The sequence below is a fragment of the Carcharodon carcharias genome, chromosome 12, assembly GCF_017639515.1.
Source record: "Carcharodon carcharias isolate sCarCar2 chromosome 12, sCarCar2.pri, whole genome shotgun sequence".
Classification (NCBI taxonomy): domain Eukaryota; kingdom Metazoa; phylum Chordata; class Chondrichthyes; order Lamniformes; family Lamnidae; genus Carcharodon; species Carcharodon carcharias.
Window position 1 is genome coordinate 48,766,858 of NC_054478.1, and position 13,908 is coordinate 48,780,765.

The following is a 13,908-nucleotide window of genomic DNA, read 5'->3' on the forward strand; positions in this document are numbered from 1 at the left end:
CTTCTATAAGCATGTAAATAATAAAAGGGTGATTAAAGAAAGAGTAGGGCCAATTAGGAATAAAAAGGGGACTTCCACATGGAGGCAGGAGAAACAGCATAAGTATTAAACAAGTACTTTGCACCTGTCTTTACAAAGGAAGTAGATGCTACCCAGGCCGAGGTGAGAGAGGAGGTAACTGATGCACTAGAAGAATTTACAATTGAGGAGGAGGAGGTGTTAGAAAGGCTATCTTTACTTAAAATCAATAAGGTACCAGGACTGGATAAGATGCATCCCAAGGGTACTGAGGGAACCAAGAGTGGAAATTGCAGAGGCACAAGTGATAATCTTCCAGTCTTCCCTAGACACTTGGGTGGTACTAGAGGATTGGAGAACTGTGAATGTTACACCCTTGTTTTAAAAGGGGTGCAAGGATAAAGCCGACACTACAGAGCAGTCAGTTTAACTTCAGTGGTAGGAGAATTTAGTATAATTCAGGACAAAAATCAGTAGTCACTTAGACAAGTGCAGGATAATTAAGAAAAGCCAGCATGGATTCATTACGGCAAATTATGTTCAACTAACTTGGAGCTTTTTGAGGAGGTGATAGAGAAGGTTGATAAGGGCAGCGCTGTTGATGTGGTGTATATGGATTTTCAAAAGGCATTTGAATAAGTGCCACACAAGACTTGTGAGCAAAATTCTACTTCATGGTATAAAAGGGAAAGTGGCACTTGGGTAAGAAATTGGCTGAGTGATAGGAAATAGAGACTAGTGGTTAATGGATATTTTTCAGATTAGAGAAAGGTTTGTAGTGGAGTTCTCCAGGGTCTGTATTGGGACCCTTGCTCTTCCTGATATTATTATTGATCAAGACAGTGGCGTTCAAGAACATGATTTCAAAATTTGCAGATGATACAAAGACTGGAAACGTTGTCAACTGTGATGAGGACAGTATGGAACTTCAAAAGAACATAGACATGTTGGTGGATTGGACAGACAGGTGGCAGATGAAGCTCAGTGCAGAGAAGTGTGAGGTGATTCATTTTGGCAGGAAGAATAAAGCATATAGTATCTTAGTTTTTACTAATAGAGGAAGGAGGTCATGCTGAACTTGTATAAAACATTGGCTTAGTTAGGACTCACCTGGTGTACTGCGTCCAGTACTGGGCACCATACGTGAGGAAGGATGTGGAGGCATTAGAGAGAACAGAGGAGATTCAGTGATTTCAGGGATAAAGAACTGTAGCTATGAGGATAGATTGGAGAGGCTGGGATTGTTTTCCTTGGAGAAAAGGCGGCTGAGAGGAGACATGATAGAGGTATTCAAGATCGTGAGGGGTATGGACAAGGTAAGTAGTGAGAAACTATTCCCTCTCAAGGGAGCATCAAGATCTAGAGGGCACAGATTCAAAATAATTGGCAAGAGGAGGAAAAGTGATGCGCAGAAAAATGTTTTCACCCAGAGGGTGGTTGGAGTCTGGAACAAACTTCCTGAGAGTGGTGGAGGCAGGTTTGACTGAAGTATTCAAAAGGGAATTGGATTGTATGTGAAAAGAAAAAATTATGGGGATAATACAGGGGAGTGGGACTAGGTAGTATGCTCAGAGAGCCAGTGCAGACTTGATGGACTGAATGGCCTCCTTCTGCACTGTAAAGATTCTGTGAAATAGACCATCTTCAGGAATACTATCAGCAATGCCACAAGAGATTAATAAATACAAAATTATTCACCACGCACTAGTGTTGGGTAACAAAATATACTCCTATGTGTTTAAGTTGGATACTGCAGGCTCTAGTGGTGTTTAATTTATATTTCTATGCATTCCATGACATGACAACAGGTGTTTTATCTTTTAGAATTCACTCAGGTTGCTATAAAACAATTCTATTTTGACTGCAAATAAACAATAAGCACACTTCTCTATATTGTCTGGTGAAACTGACTTATTTCAAGCTCTTTTACATACATTTTTCTTCTCGTTTCATAAGACTGAAATTGCTCAGTTGCATTATTTCTGTACTTGCTAAATGAGTATTGTATCAAAATATTTAAGAATTAATTTATCCAAAACACAAGACAACTTATCTGTTATGGAATTTATTTCGAACAGGTAGATAACCTGATGAAAACTAACTTCCTAAAGATCAACAGTAGTCTCATTTTTTTAAAGCAGCTGGATGCTTGTAACAATGCAGCATTCACCATTTGGAGCTGTCAGATTGAAACAACGGCCCCTTGTGAAAGTGTGAAAACTTCTCCAGGTTGCTGTCTGACAGATTCAAAAAAAGGTGCATCAAAAGTGGTGCAATTCACAATTGAATTTATAACTCCAAAACCTCCCAAAGGAATCCTGGGTGAATTCATAAGAAACAAACAAAGCCATTGAGTGCTAACTTTCCTGGCTCTTGCAGCAAAATTATATTATCAACTCTTTTTTAGAGCTAAACTCAGGATCTCTCTCTCTCTCTCTCATTAGATTAATTATTTAATTTTTAAAACTGAATTCAAATTCTCAAACTGCTACACATTTTCCAAATTTTAAGTCAGAGCATCTGGAATACTAGTCTAGTAACATTATTTAATAAACATCTACATCCCCAAACACAACTTCACATACAATTAAAAGCAGATGGAAGAAAAAAATCATAAATAGTAATATCTACCGTTAATTCATCCTCTTTTTTCTGCTCTCTCCGTTCTTCAAGCTTCTTAGTGAGCCTAGATACAAATAACAAGATGCTAGGCAAATATATAATTTGTTTTTAACTGTGTCACCATTCAGACTATGGCCTGGATTTCGCAATCAGCGGAGAAGGAATGGAACTTGCCATTGATCACAAAAAAACTGCCCATAAAGACTTAGTGAGTTCTAGATTTCCTCATTTTTTGATGTCAATCTCAATTTGGTATAATCTATGGGAGATCTGGGACATCCAGCAGAGCAGGAAGTAGGCTGATCTGCCAATCACATCGCAGAATTATAGAAGACAACAAAGTACGATGTAATAAGCAAGGAATATAAATCACACAAATCATTTTACAGGGCGCAAAATAAAGATTAGCAACACACATGGAGCTAAGGGAGAAATGTGAATATAAAAACAAAATTATTTCACTAAGATCTGCAGTTTTTATGTTTTTCTAAGGGACTGAGACTCCACATATGTAAAATTCGTTTTTCATAGACTATGACTTCGTACATCCTTAAAAACTCAAGTTACACTTCATTCAACAAGGCAAAATTTTTTCAAGAATTAGCAGTAAGAAAAAAGTGTGTAAGTAGTTGAAGTTCATGATAAATCAGTGATTTCTAATGATTCCATCTGTGAAGGCTGCAACAGCACCACCTGTAGAGGAGCAGGATGTCCATTTTCAGATTTCCACACTGACTTGTGCATGTTCATGTGTGGATGGCAGAAGTTGCTGTTGGATTTATACACTAACAACAGCAAACACTGAGTTTCACCATCATCACAACCACAAATTCTGGGCCATCATGTAACAAACACATGTTTTATTAGAAATAATGAGCTTCAAATTTTCAGGTTCAATTTATTCTAAAATTATGGAAAACAAAATCAAACTAAAACAAGTACCATTTGTACAGTCAAAATGCCAGGAACTAATAATATTCCAATTGCTTATTTAACATTAACAATGAGCACCTATTAACAAAATATTAACAGAATAAATATTTTAGCAGACCATTCGAGTAACTGTTCAGTACAGGCACAAAGGGTTAATTGAGAATACCTTTCAACTCGGGTGTTAAGGTCTTCTGAAGCTTGAGAAGGAGCAGAAGATTCATCAATGCAGCATTTACTAGATGGACCGGCATGATCAGAATGATCTTTATGTTCAGGCATTTTAGAAGGTGATTCTGAAAGAGCAGCATAAACAAAATGCATTAATTTATCTTCAAACGGAATTACATTGCACAACATGAACAGAAGTGCACAAACTTCATTATTTGAATGACTTTAAATGATATTTAACTTTTTCCACTAAGTGATTCTAATATTTTCCTTTTGTGAAGTTAATGACTTTTTGTTGAAATATGGTTCCATGGGCATCAGTTGCTTTTGGTGCCTTGCACAAATTGACATTTATGTACGAACTCACATAGCAACTGTTAGCAGGCTATTCAAATAACAGTAGGCATTATTGTTAAACCAGATCTACCCTCACCTAACATCTCTCAAAGGCAATTCAAGCAAGGGATACTGGAAAGGGATCAACTGCAGGAACATTCATGAGTTATCCCTTCTCTAACCCAAAGACATGGAAGACAACTGTAATTCCTCTAGAACTGCTCCAACCAAGATCAGCTAATTTCAAACAAAATAAAGATCAAACTGTGGGCTTTTCTAGTCTATTTTACAAAATATGTTGTATGCAGATGTCCCTCCAGCTTCATAAATAGACCAGAATATCAACATTACTAATTTCCCTTGAAAACATCTAATTGTTTATGCTACAAAGGCCTCAACCACATTCCTACCAACCTATTTGAGTTGTATGAAGAACTAGTCTGACATCGGTCCTGAATTTTCTTTCTCAGCATTGTAAGAAGTTGTATATTTTGACAATGTTGCCAAACTGCACAATCTCACCTTCCATGGTATATCAAAATCTGATTCCCTCCTCCCTGCATCAAATCTCAAGATTTCCTACCTTCCTCGGCATGTTGTAATCTCTGACTCGCCACGAGCAATGGTGAGACACTCAAACAAAGCACCAATCATCCATTTCACAAACACACTCTCACATTCACTACTTCCCTGTCAACAAGTTAGTAACTAGTGTTATAGCCTGATAAAAGTACACTTCACTTATTACACTGACAAAATAGTATTGATGCATTTCTGGTGATTCTCCACATTTCACATGCCTTAACTGTAGCATCCTGGCAATTACAAGTGCAGGTGTATTTAAGTATTTAATGGATAATGCTGTAAAATGCAGTATTTTAATGTTAAAAATCATATTTTGAGTCGCAGCCTTTGATTTTGAGAAAGAAAAGTGGCAGGCAAAAGTTTTTAAAACATTTTGAGCAACTTAGTTTGTTTTTGTTAGAATTCATTACTGCTCATAGTTAAGAGTTCTGATTTAACGTTCTTTTATTAATATGAAATCTAAACCATCCACTACAGTACATTTGGATATGAACGTGACACTAGAAGTGTTATGAACAAATAGGTCAGTAATGTGCAGTAATACGGCTTTTAAAATAATGAATCTCCTATGGTACAGCCCATACTAAATCAGAAAAGACATTCTTTTGTAAGGACCAGAACATCATAATGTACAAAATAGAATGCAATTGTATGTGCCCTTAAGCCTAGAAAGTGCAATTTCATGAAAGGTGAGTTCATCTTTTAACGTTCCAATTGGAGATGACTACTGGCTATATTCTAAATTTGTGATGGTGTGAAATCTGTATGTTCTTGGAAGGAAATGAAACACAGCATTTTAAGATTATTTTGAATTTCTAAGAAAAGGAGACAAGTGCAAGAGGTAGAAAGTAAAATTATTCTAGTTTAATTACATTTTCCAGTATGGACTCAATGGGCCAAATGGCCTCCTCCTGTGTCATCATGTCTCTAAGAGAAGAATTTCTGACAGGCAGCCTGACTGGGTTAAGTGCCTGTCAGACCCCAAGAGCCACTGGGCTGGTGGTTGCTGCCAGTAATACATTAAGGGAGAGGCCTAGGATTCATGGGGGACACAGGCCACAGGTAAATGGGTGTGGGATGGAGGTCGTGGTGAGGGGATCGGGAGAGGGGGGGGCCAGGAGACAAGGGCAGAGGGGATGGCTTTTAGTGGCCATCTCCTGGCCAATACCAGATCCCGATGGCCTTCTGGAGGCATGGGAAAACTGTGCTTCTCGCATTTAATCCCTGAGCCACCTCTAAACTCTGATGGGCTTAGGGATAATTGCTGTCAACTGGCCCAATAACAATAAAAATATAAAACACTTAAGAAGTCACTGTGTCTTTCTCAGGCTTAACATTATTTATATATGATTTTTTTTCCCCCCAAATGACTGGAAAAGTAGCTGGAAGATGAGTTGTGAAGCTTTACTTCAAAAAAATTTCTACAAGAAAACTATTTGGTAAAAAAGAGAAAAATACAGGCTTAGACATATGAGACAGATGGAAGGTGGGGTGATTAGAGTGCCTGCACTTCATTATACTAAGATTTCAAATAATCAATGCTCATATAACAATTTACTGAAAAATAAACTCATTGTACAAATGTGCTAGATATTTACTAAGCCGCAGTGATGGAAGCACTAATTATCTATTTTCTGGGAATGAATCAAAAGATGCTTGCTCATTTGCAGAATCTTCCATCCAACTTTAACTGGTGAAAGTAGAATGCTTCCAACACAGCATCATCTCAGATTCATCTTAAGCAACACGTGTTTGTTGAAAATTAGAAAGGCACAGCAAATAAAAGGGGTCCCCCCATCCTAATGTTCTTCCCTCTTCCACTAACAGTGGAACATGTTGCGCAGGTAATAGATAGGTAGGCGCTTGATAGCCGGCACGGAGACGATGGGCTGAAGGGCCTGTTTCTGTGCTGTTTAAGTCTATGACTAAATCCAGTGCTTCATGAAAGGATCACAACAATGGACCTTAAAAACTCAAAGCTAGGATTTCAGCTTCCTTAATCAAACAGTAATACTTATTTCAGTGATATTGGTTGAAGGGTAAATGTTAGCTAGGGCACCAGGTATGACTCTTTATCAAAGATGTGTCATGGAATCTTTTATGTCCACCTAAGGTGGCTTCAATTTAATGTCACGTTTGAGAAATGGCACCTCCAGTGCAGCACCTCCTTAGTACTCCACTGGAGTGCAAGTGTATTTTGCACTCAAATCTTTGCAGTGGTGTTTGAACCCAGAAATTTCTGAGGCAAGTGGTTTACCACTGAGCTACAGTTGACAAACAGTAGAGCCTATCAAAATAAATTGCTGAAAATATCAAGAAAGGCTTTCCAGATAAATTATAAAAAAAACTTTTATTGAGGTGTCAACTCCTTAAGTTCAACTTGAGCACTCAAAAACAATCAAACCATTTCCTGAAAATGATCAGGAAGTCTCACGAATAAACAGACAGCCCACAGGCATTCTTTTGCAATACATGTTGCTGGTTGAATTTTTCAAATCCCAATACTTGCAATTTTTTCCTACTGTAATGCACGCTCTTTTTACCACTGAGTGTCACTGTAGTTATTGTTATTGGTTTGTACAATTCATTTACCTTTGGCTCTTACTTGAAGTGCTGCTGAAGCCATTGTCTCTGTTGTTTTAATATCACAAACTTGTGGCTCATTGGCTTGAGCAGATTCTGGAAATTCACTTGCTGAAGCCTGGCTTTGGCCTATATGGTTTTCCTGGTTGTCACCTGCTGCTGCTACATTCTTTTGTCTATGCATCTAACAAAAAGCAAGGGAAATACACACACTCAATTTGGGACAAATCCATTTAGATCCTTAACAGATATGGAACTTGTGAAACATATTAAACCATTCAAAAATGGACTAGATTGGGAGCTATTGAATGAAATGTACCTAAACAGTGAAATTTGAATCAATAAAGTTAGATGCTCTTGCATCTTGGGAGAAATGAAGTACACCTCTTCTAATATACCAATTATAAATAACGTAGGTGTCATACTCATCTGAGTCAGAAGGTTCAACCCACATTCCTAAAACTGAATCATAAACTGGGTTGATAATTCAGGGCTGTACTGAGGGAATGCTGCAGTGTTATAGGTGTTGACAATTGCAAGAGGCCTTGTCTACCCTCTCGGGCAGACATGAAAGATCCCATTTCAAAGAAAGCAGGGAAGCTGGCAAGCATTTGGCCCACAACCTATATTACATCAGATTATCTGTTCATTTATCTTTTTGTTGTTTGTGGGACCCTGCTGTGCACAAATTGACTGCCGTTTTCCCTACATTATAACAGTGACCCACTTTTCAAAAATAATTCATTGGCTGCGAAGTTCTTTGGGGCATTTTGAAGTCAAGGCACTATATAAAATGTAAGTTACTACTTTCCTAAAGTAAACTCTCACTGCTGTAAAACTACATTAAAGAATTACAAATCTAAACACATTTCAATGTTTGGAGGAAGCAGGGCCCCACAAACAACAAAAAGATAAATGACCACAATTAACTTTCCACATATAAGCACACTGATGTGGTGCATTTGAGCTATAGTATCACAGCAAACACTGTTGGGTGAAGGGGCAAGATTCTACCCAAGGGCAGCCATGAATGGAATAGCTAATTAACAAATCACTCGCACATTCAGGCAAGCTTTCAGCCAGACATATAATAAATGAGCATTCATTAGGAGTTTTGTGAATTGCTACAAGGCGAATTACAAATAGTTATGCTCTGATAAATGGCATTACAAAAACAATGCATACCCAATGGTTCAAAGCAGTAGCAAATAAAGATAATGGTGCATTCCATATTGTCAGTAATTCAGTTCTTTTAATGACTGCACTGTATTTTCAGGAAGGAAATTTTGGTTTCAAAATAGCCACAGTTGGGATGAGAGGGCTTCATTAGTTTGCTGGCTTAGTGACTAAATAATTATGCTCAAAGCCCATTTTCTGACAGTTTAAGCGAGGGAAGAAATACATTGCCTTTGATAAAACATCCACACACTTAACTATCCAAAATGCTTCAATCTAGAATAGCATAAATCTGGGAAAGCCAAGAGAACTGCTAAAATGGTGCAAAAAAAGCACTTAATAGCTGAAACTCCATTTTTGTTTAATTCATTCATAGGATGTGGGCTTCGCTGGCTGGGCCAACATTTATTGCCCTTAGTTGCCCTTGAGAAGGCGGTGGTGAGCTGCCTTCTTGAACTGCTGAAGTCTGTGTGGTGTAGGTACACCCACAATGCTGTTAGGAAGGGAGTTCCAGGATTTTGACCCAGTGACAGTGAAGGAATGGTGACATGTTTCCAAGTTGGGATGGTGAGTGACTTGGAGGGGAACTTCTAGGTGGTGGTGTTCCCATCTAACTGCTGCCCTGTCCTTCCAGATGGTAATGGTCATGAGTTTGGAAGGTGCTGTCGAAGAAGCCTTGGTGAATTCCTGCAGTGTATCTTGTAGATGGTACACACACATGCTACTCAAGCTGTTGAGGCAGCTGAGACAGCTCTTCTGATTTTGGCAGAAGCCCCCAGATGTTAGTAAGGAGGACTTTGCAGGGTCGACAGGGCTGAGAATGCTGTTGTCATTTCTGGTGCCTAGGTCGATGCGGGGTGATCCATCCGATTTCATTCATTTTTTGTGACTTTGTAGCAGTTCGTTACAACTGAATGGCTTGCTAGGCCATTTCAGAGAGCATTTAAGAGTCAATTCCTGGTCTGGAGTCACATGTAGGCCAGGCCAGGTAAGGACCACAGATTTCCTAGGCAACAGCCTGACACAGTCATTCTCACGGAATCATACCTTACAGTTAATGTTCCAGACACCACCATCACCACTCCTAGGTATGTCCTGTCCCACCAGCAGGACAAAACCTGAAGAGGTGGTGGCACAGTGGTATACAGTTGAGAGGGAGTTGCCCTGGGAGTCCTCAACATCGACTCCGGACCCCATGAAGTCTCATGGCATCAGGTCAAACATGGGCAAGGAAACCTCCTGGTTACCGTGTACTGCCCTCCGTCAGCTGATGAATCAGTGCTCCTCCATGTTGAACACTATTTGGAATAAGCACCGAGGGTGGCAAGGGTGCAGAATGTACTCTGGGTGGGGGACTTAACTATCCATCACCAAGAGTGGCTCGGTAGCACCACTACTGACTGAGCTGGCCGAGTCCTAAATACCATATCTGCTAGACTGGGTCTGCGGCAGGTGGTGAGGGAACGAACAAAAGGGAAAAACATACTTGACCTCATCATCACCAACCTGCCTGCCACAGATGCATCTTTCCATGACAGTATCAGTAACAGTGACCACCGCACAGTCATTGTGGAGGCAACATCCCGCCTCCACATTGAGGATACCGTCCAGCGTATTGTATGGTACTACCACCATGCTAAATGGGATAGATTTCGAACAGATATAGCAACTCAAGACTGGGTCACCATGAAGCACTGTGGGTCATCAGCAGCAGCAGAATTCTACTCAAACACAATCTGTAACCTCATGATCCGGCATATCCAACACTCTACCATTACCATCAAGCCAGGGGATCAAACCCGGTTCAATGAAGAGCGCAGGAGGGCATGCCAGGAGCAGCATTAGGCATAACTAAAAATGAGGTGTCAATCTGGTGAAGCTACAATACTGGGCTTCTTGCATGCCAAACAGCATAAGCAGCATGATAGACAAGAGCTAAGCGATTCCACATCCAATGGATCAAATCTAAGCTCTGCAGTACTGCCATCTCCAATTGTGATCGTTGTTGGACAATTAAACAACTTACTGGAGGAGGGGGCTCCACAAATATCCCCATCTTCATTGATGGAGGAGTCCAGCGCATTAGTTCAAAAGATAAGGCTGAAGCGTTTGCTACAATCTTCAGGCAGAAGTACCGAGTGCATGATCCATCTCCGCCTCCTCCGGAGGTGCCCAACATCAAAGGTGCCAGTCTTCAGCCAATTCGATTCACTCCACGTAATATCAAGAAATGGCTGAAGGCACTGAATACTGCAAAGGCAATGGGGCCCTGACAACATTCCACAAACAGAACCGAAGACTTGTGCTCCAGAACTTGCCGCACCCCTAGCCAAGCTGCTCCAGTACAGCTACAACACTGGCAACTATCCAGCTATGTGGAAAATTGCTCAGGTGTGTCCTGCACACAAAAAGCATGACAAATACAACCTGGCCAATTACCACCCCATCAGTCTACTCTCGATCATCAGCAAAGTAATGGAAGGGGTCATCAACAGTGCTATCAAGCGGCACTTGCTTAACAATAACCTGCTCACTGACACTCAGTTGGGTTCCGCCAGGGCCGCTCAATTCCTGACCTCATTACAGCCTTGGTTCAAACATGGGCCAAAGAGCTGAACTTCCGAGGTTAGGTGAGAGTGACTGCCCTTGACCGAGTGCGGCATCAAGGAGCAAAACTGGAGTCAATGGGAATCAGGGGGAAAACTCTCTCTGCTGGTTGGAATCATATCTAGCACAAAGAAAGATGATTGGGGTTGTTGGAGGTCAATCATCTCAGCTCCAGGACATCACTGCAGGAGCTCCTCAGGGTAGTGACCTCGGCCCAACCATCTTCGGCTGCTTCATCAATGACATTACTTCCATCATAAGGCCAGAAGTGGGGACGTTTGCTGATGATTGTACAATGTTCAGCGCCATTCATGACTCCTCAGATACTGAACAGTCCATGTCCAAATGCAGCAAGACCTGGACAATATCCAGGCTGGGGCTGGGAAGTGGTAACTAACATTCACACCATACAAGTGTCAGGCAATGACCTTCTCCAACAAGAGAGAATCCAACCATTGCTTCTAGATGTTCAATGGCATTATTATCACTGAATGCCCCACTATCAACATCCTGGAGTTACTATTGACCAGAAACTGAACCGGATTAGCCATATAAATACTACAAGAGCAGGTGAGAGCCTAGGAATTGTGTGACGAGGCACATGTCAGGAGTGTGATGGAATACTCCCCATTCGCCTGGATGAGTGCAACTCCCACAATACTCAAGAAGCTTGACACCATCCAGGCCAAAGCAGCCTGCTTGATTGGCACCACATCCAAAAATATTCACTCCCTCCCCCACCAATGCACAGTAGGAGCAATGTGTACCATCTACAAGATGCATTTCAAGAATTCATCAAGGCATCTTCGACCAGTCCAGCAACAATACCAACACACCATCACCTCTCATTTACATATTAGATGACTGGTTGGTAGTCTACCAATGTTTTGGTTATTTTAAGCTTCAAGATTCAAACATGAAACACGAATATAGTATCATTAAACTTCATTGTTAGATAAAAGGATAATTTCAAATTTCTTACGTCCTTAACTTTCTGAATTCGAGTTACTAGTTCCATTGCAGTCACACTTCCAGCAACAACTTCCAAAGGGATTCCATTGTCTCCTATAAAAAAACTTGATGGAATGCACACCACAGGATCTGGATGTTATTAATTTAGGGTACTATACTGAGAAAGTTTGTAATGACAAGTTGAACAATGCTGTTACAGATCTTATTCTTGTCATTTTGTCTATAGTACAAGGTAACAACTCAAATTTCAGATTCTAAAGGTTTGCAAAATTATAGTACTTGCACTGAATTACTTACATCAAGATTTATTACTGGTGGACAGCTGCTGAGTATTTTGACCCCCAATAAAGCAAATATTTTCTCCACAATGTAAATCGTAATGTTTTTATAAAGCAGACAGCTGAATGTAAAAGCCATTTTGTGACAGCTGTAAGGCAAATCTGAAATGTCCTTTGGTGGAATTAATTCTACTAATTAATTCTAGCTTCCGTAAAAATTTGTTATCTAATTCTTGAACAACTCAGCAAAATAAAATTATTTAAATAGTAGAAAAAGTATTACTTATTTATCATCAATGTACAAGGATCCCTTTTATAACATTAATGAAACAAGATGGTCTAATACTAGTTCATAGAAGTCCATCTCAGAGGAAAACAGTAAGACATTTCCTGTAATGAATTTCTTAATTAAAAATTTATTTTTCCTTGCTCCTTTTCCTTTCTTCCTGACATCTGATCATTCATTTTCTTTTAAAAATCTCTTAACTTCTTGTACTTTTTAGTCTCCTCTTCTTCCACCATCCTGCCTTTGTCTTTTTCTCTTTCACTTATCCCAAGAACTCAATAAAATTCTGACTCATCCTTCATTTCCCAGCTCTAATTCAGTGATTTACATGAATTAACTTAGTCATCTGGTAAATCAGTTTAGAATTCAGTCCTCTGCTTCTTGCTCATAATTGTCGAAAAGGTATGGCATTCACAAAATTCCACAGACTAAACAGTAAAAAAAATTAACCACAACTTACTGCATTAACATTTTTTTTCCCAAGTGTTATTTCCCCACGGACAAGTTCCTCTCCGCTAAAATAGTTAAAGGCACCAAAATAAACAAAACGAGCTCCAAAAAGTGCCATCCCCTCCCACCACACACACACATGCACGAGCACAAAATATGAGGCCCCCTATGCACTATTTTCTCTGTCACCCCCAGGTTGCTTCTCTGAAACTTAAACCTTGAAAGCTTGAATTTCCACAGAAAAAGATTCTACACTTTATAACTTAACTGTCAGATCAGAATGGAAATCATTATTTCTCTTCCATTGTATGATCTAGTCACACCCATATTCCTTCCACCATGCAGCTTTTTATTACAGAAGATTGTTCATATTATAGTGGTTTCAACCTTTTAAAAAATAAAACAAAATGTTACTTTTCCTAGTATTTTGATAGTTTCAACAGGCCCTCTCCTGATTGGAGGCTGTAACTTTGGTGAAAATCCTGGAGGGGAGTTTATGTCAGTTTTACAATGGCCCAAGGAAATTCCCAGTATCCATTTCTAAAACAAGCCCAATTTAGACCCATTTACCAATAGTGGCATATAAATGATTTAATACCAAAGGCTGAAAGCATTACATTGAGGTACATGATTATAGTGTGTAAGTTTCCCCAGTTTCCTTGTTTACACAAATCCTTAAGAGGATTCATTATGAGAAATTACAAGGCATAATTTACATTTATCAAGTGGGCTGAAATGATCAATGCATGTAAACAGCAATCTCAGCCATTAGTTAGGCAGAAACTGTACACCACAGTTCCTCAATATTTATATCATACTTTGATAATAAAACAAAAATGACCATTTTATAAAAAAATTAAGTGAAAACTACATTGTTATTCAGATTGCAGGCTT

General features: G+C 39.5%; 1 protein-coding gene across 1 annotated transcript in view; it reads right to left on the reverse strand.

The window, feature by feature from the left end:
- Positions 1 to 13,908, reverse strand: part of ubxn4 (UBX domain protein 4) — a 35,790-nt gene that overhangs the window by 14,546 nt on the left and 7,336 nt on the right. Inside the window, exons 4-7 of the mRNA XM_041200081.1 lie at positions 12,011 to 12,129; positions 7,255 to 7,429; positions 3,740 to 3,866; positions 2,650 to 2,704 (exon numbers count right to left, since the gene is read on the reverse strand). Coding sequence (XP_041056015.1) covers positions 2,650 to 2,704; positions 3,740 to 3,866; positions 7,255 to 7,429; positions 12,011 to 12,129 — 476 coding nt within the window. The remainder of the gene's footprint in view (positions 1 to 2,649; positions 2,705 to 3,739; positions 3,867 to 7,254; positions 7,430 to 12,010; positions 12,130 to 13,908) is intronic.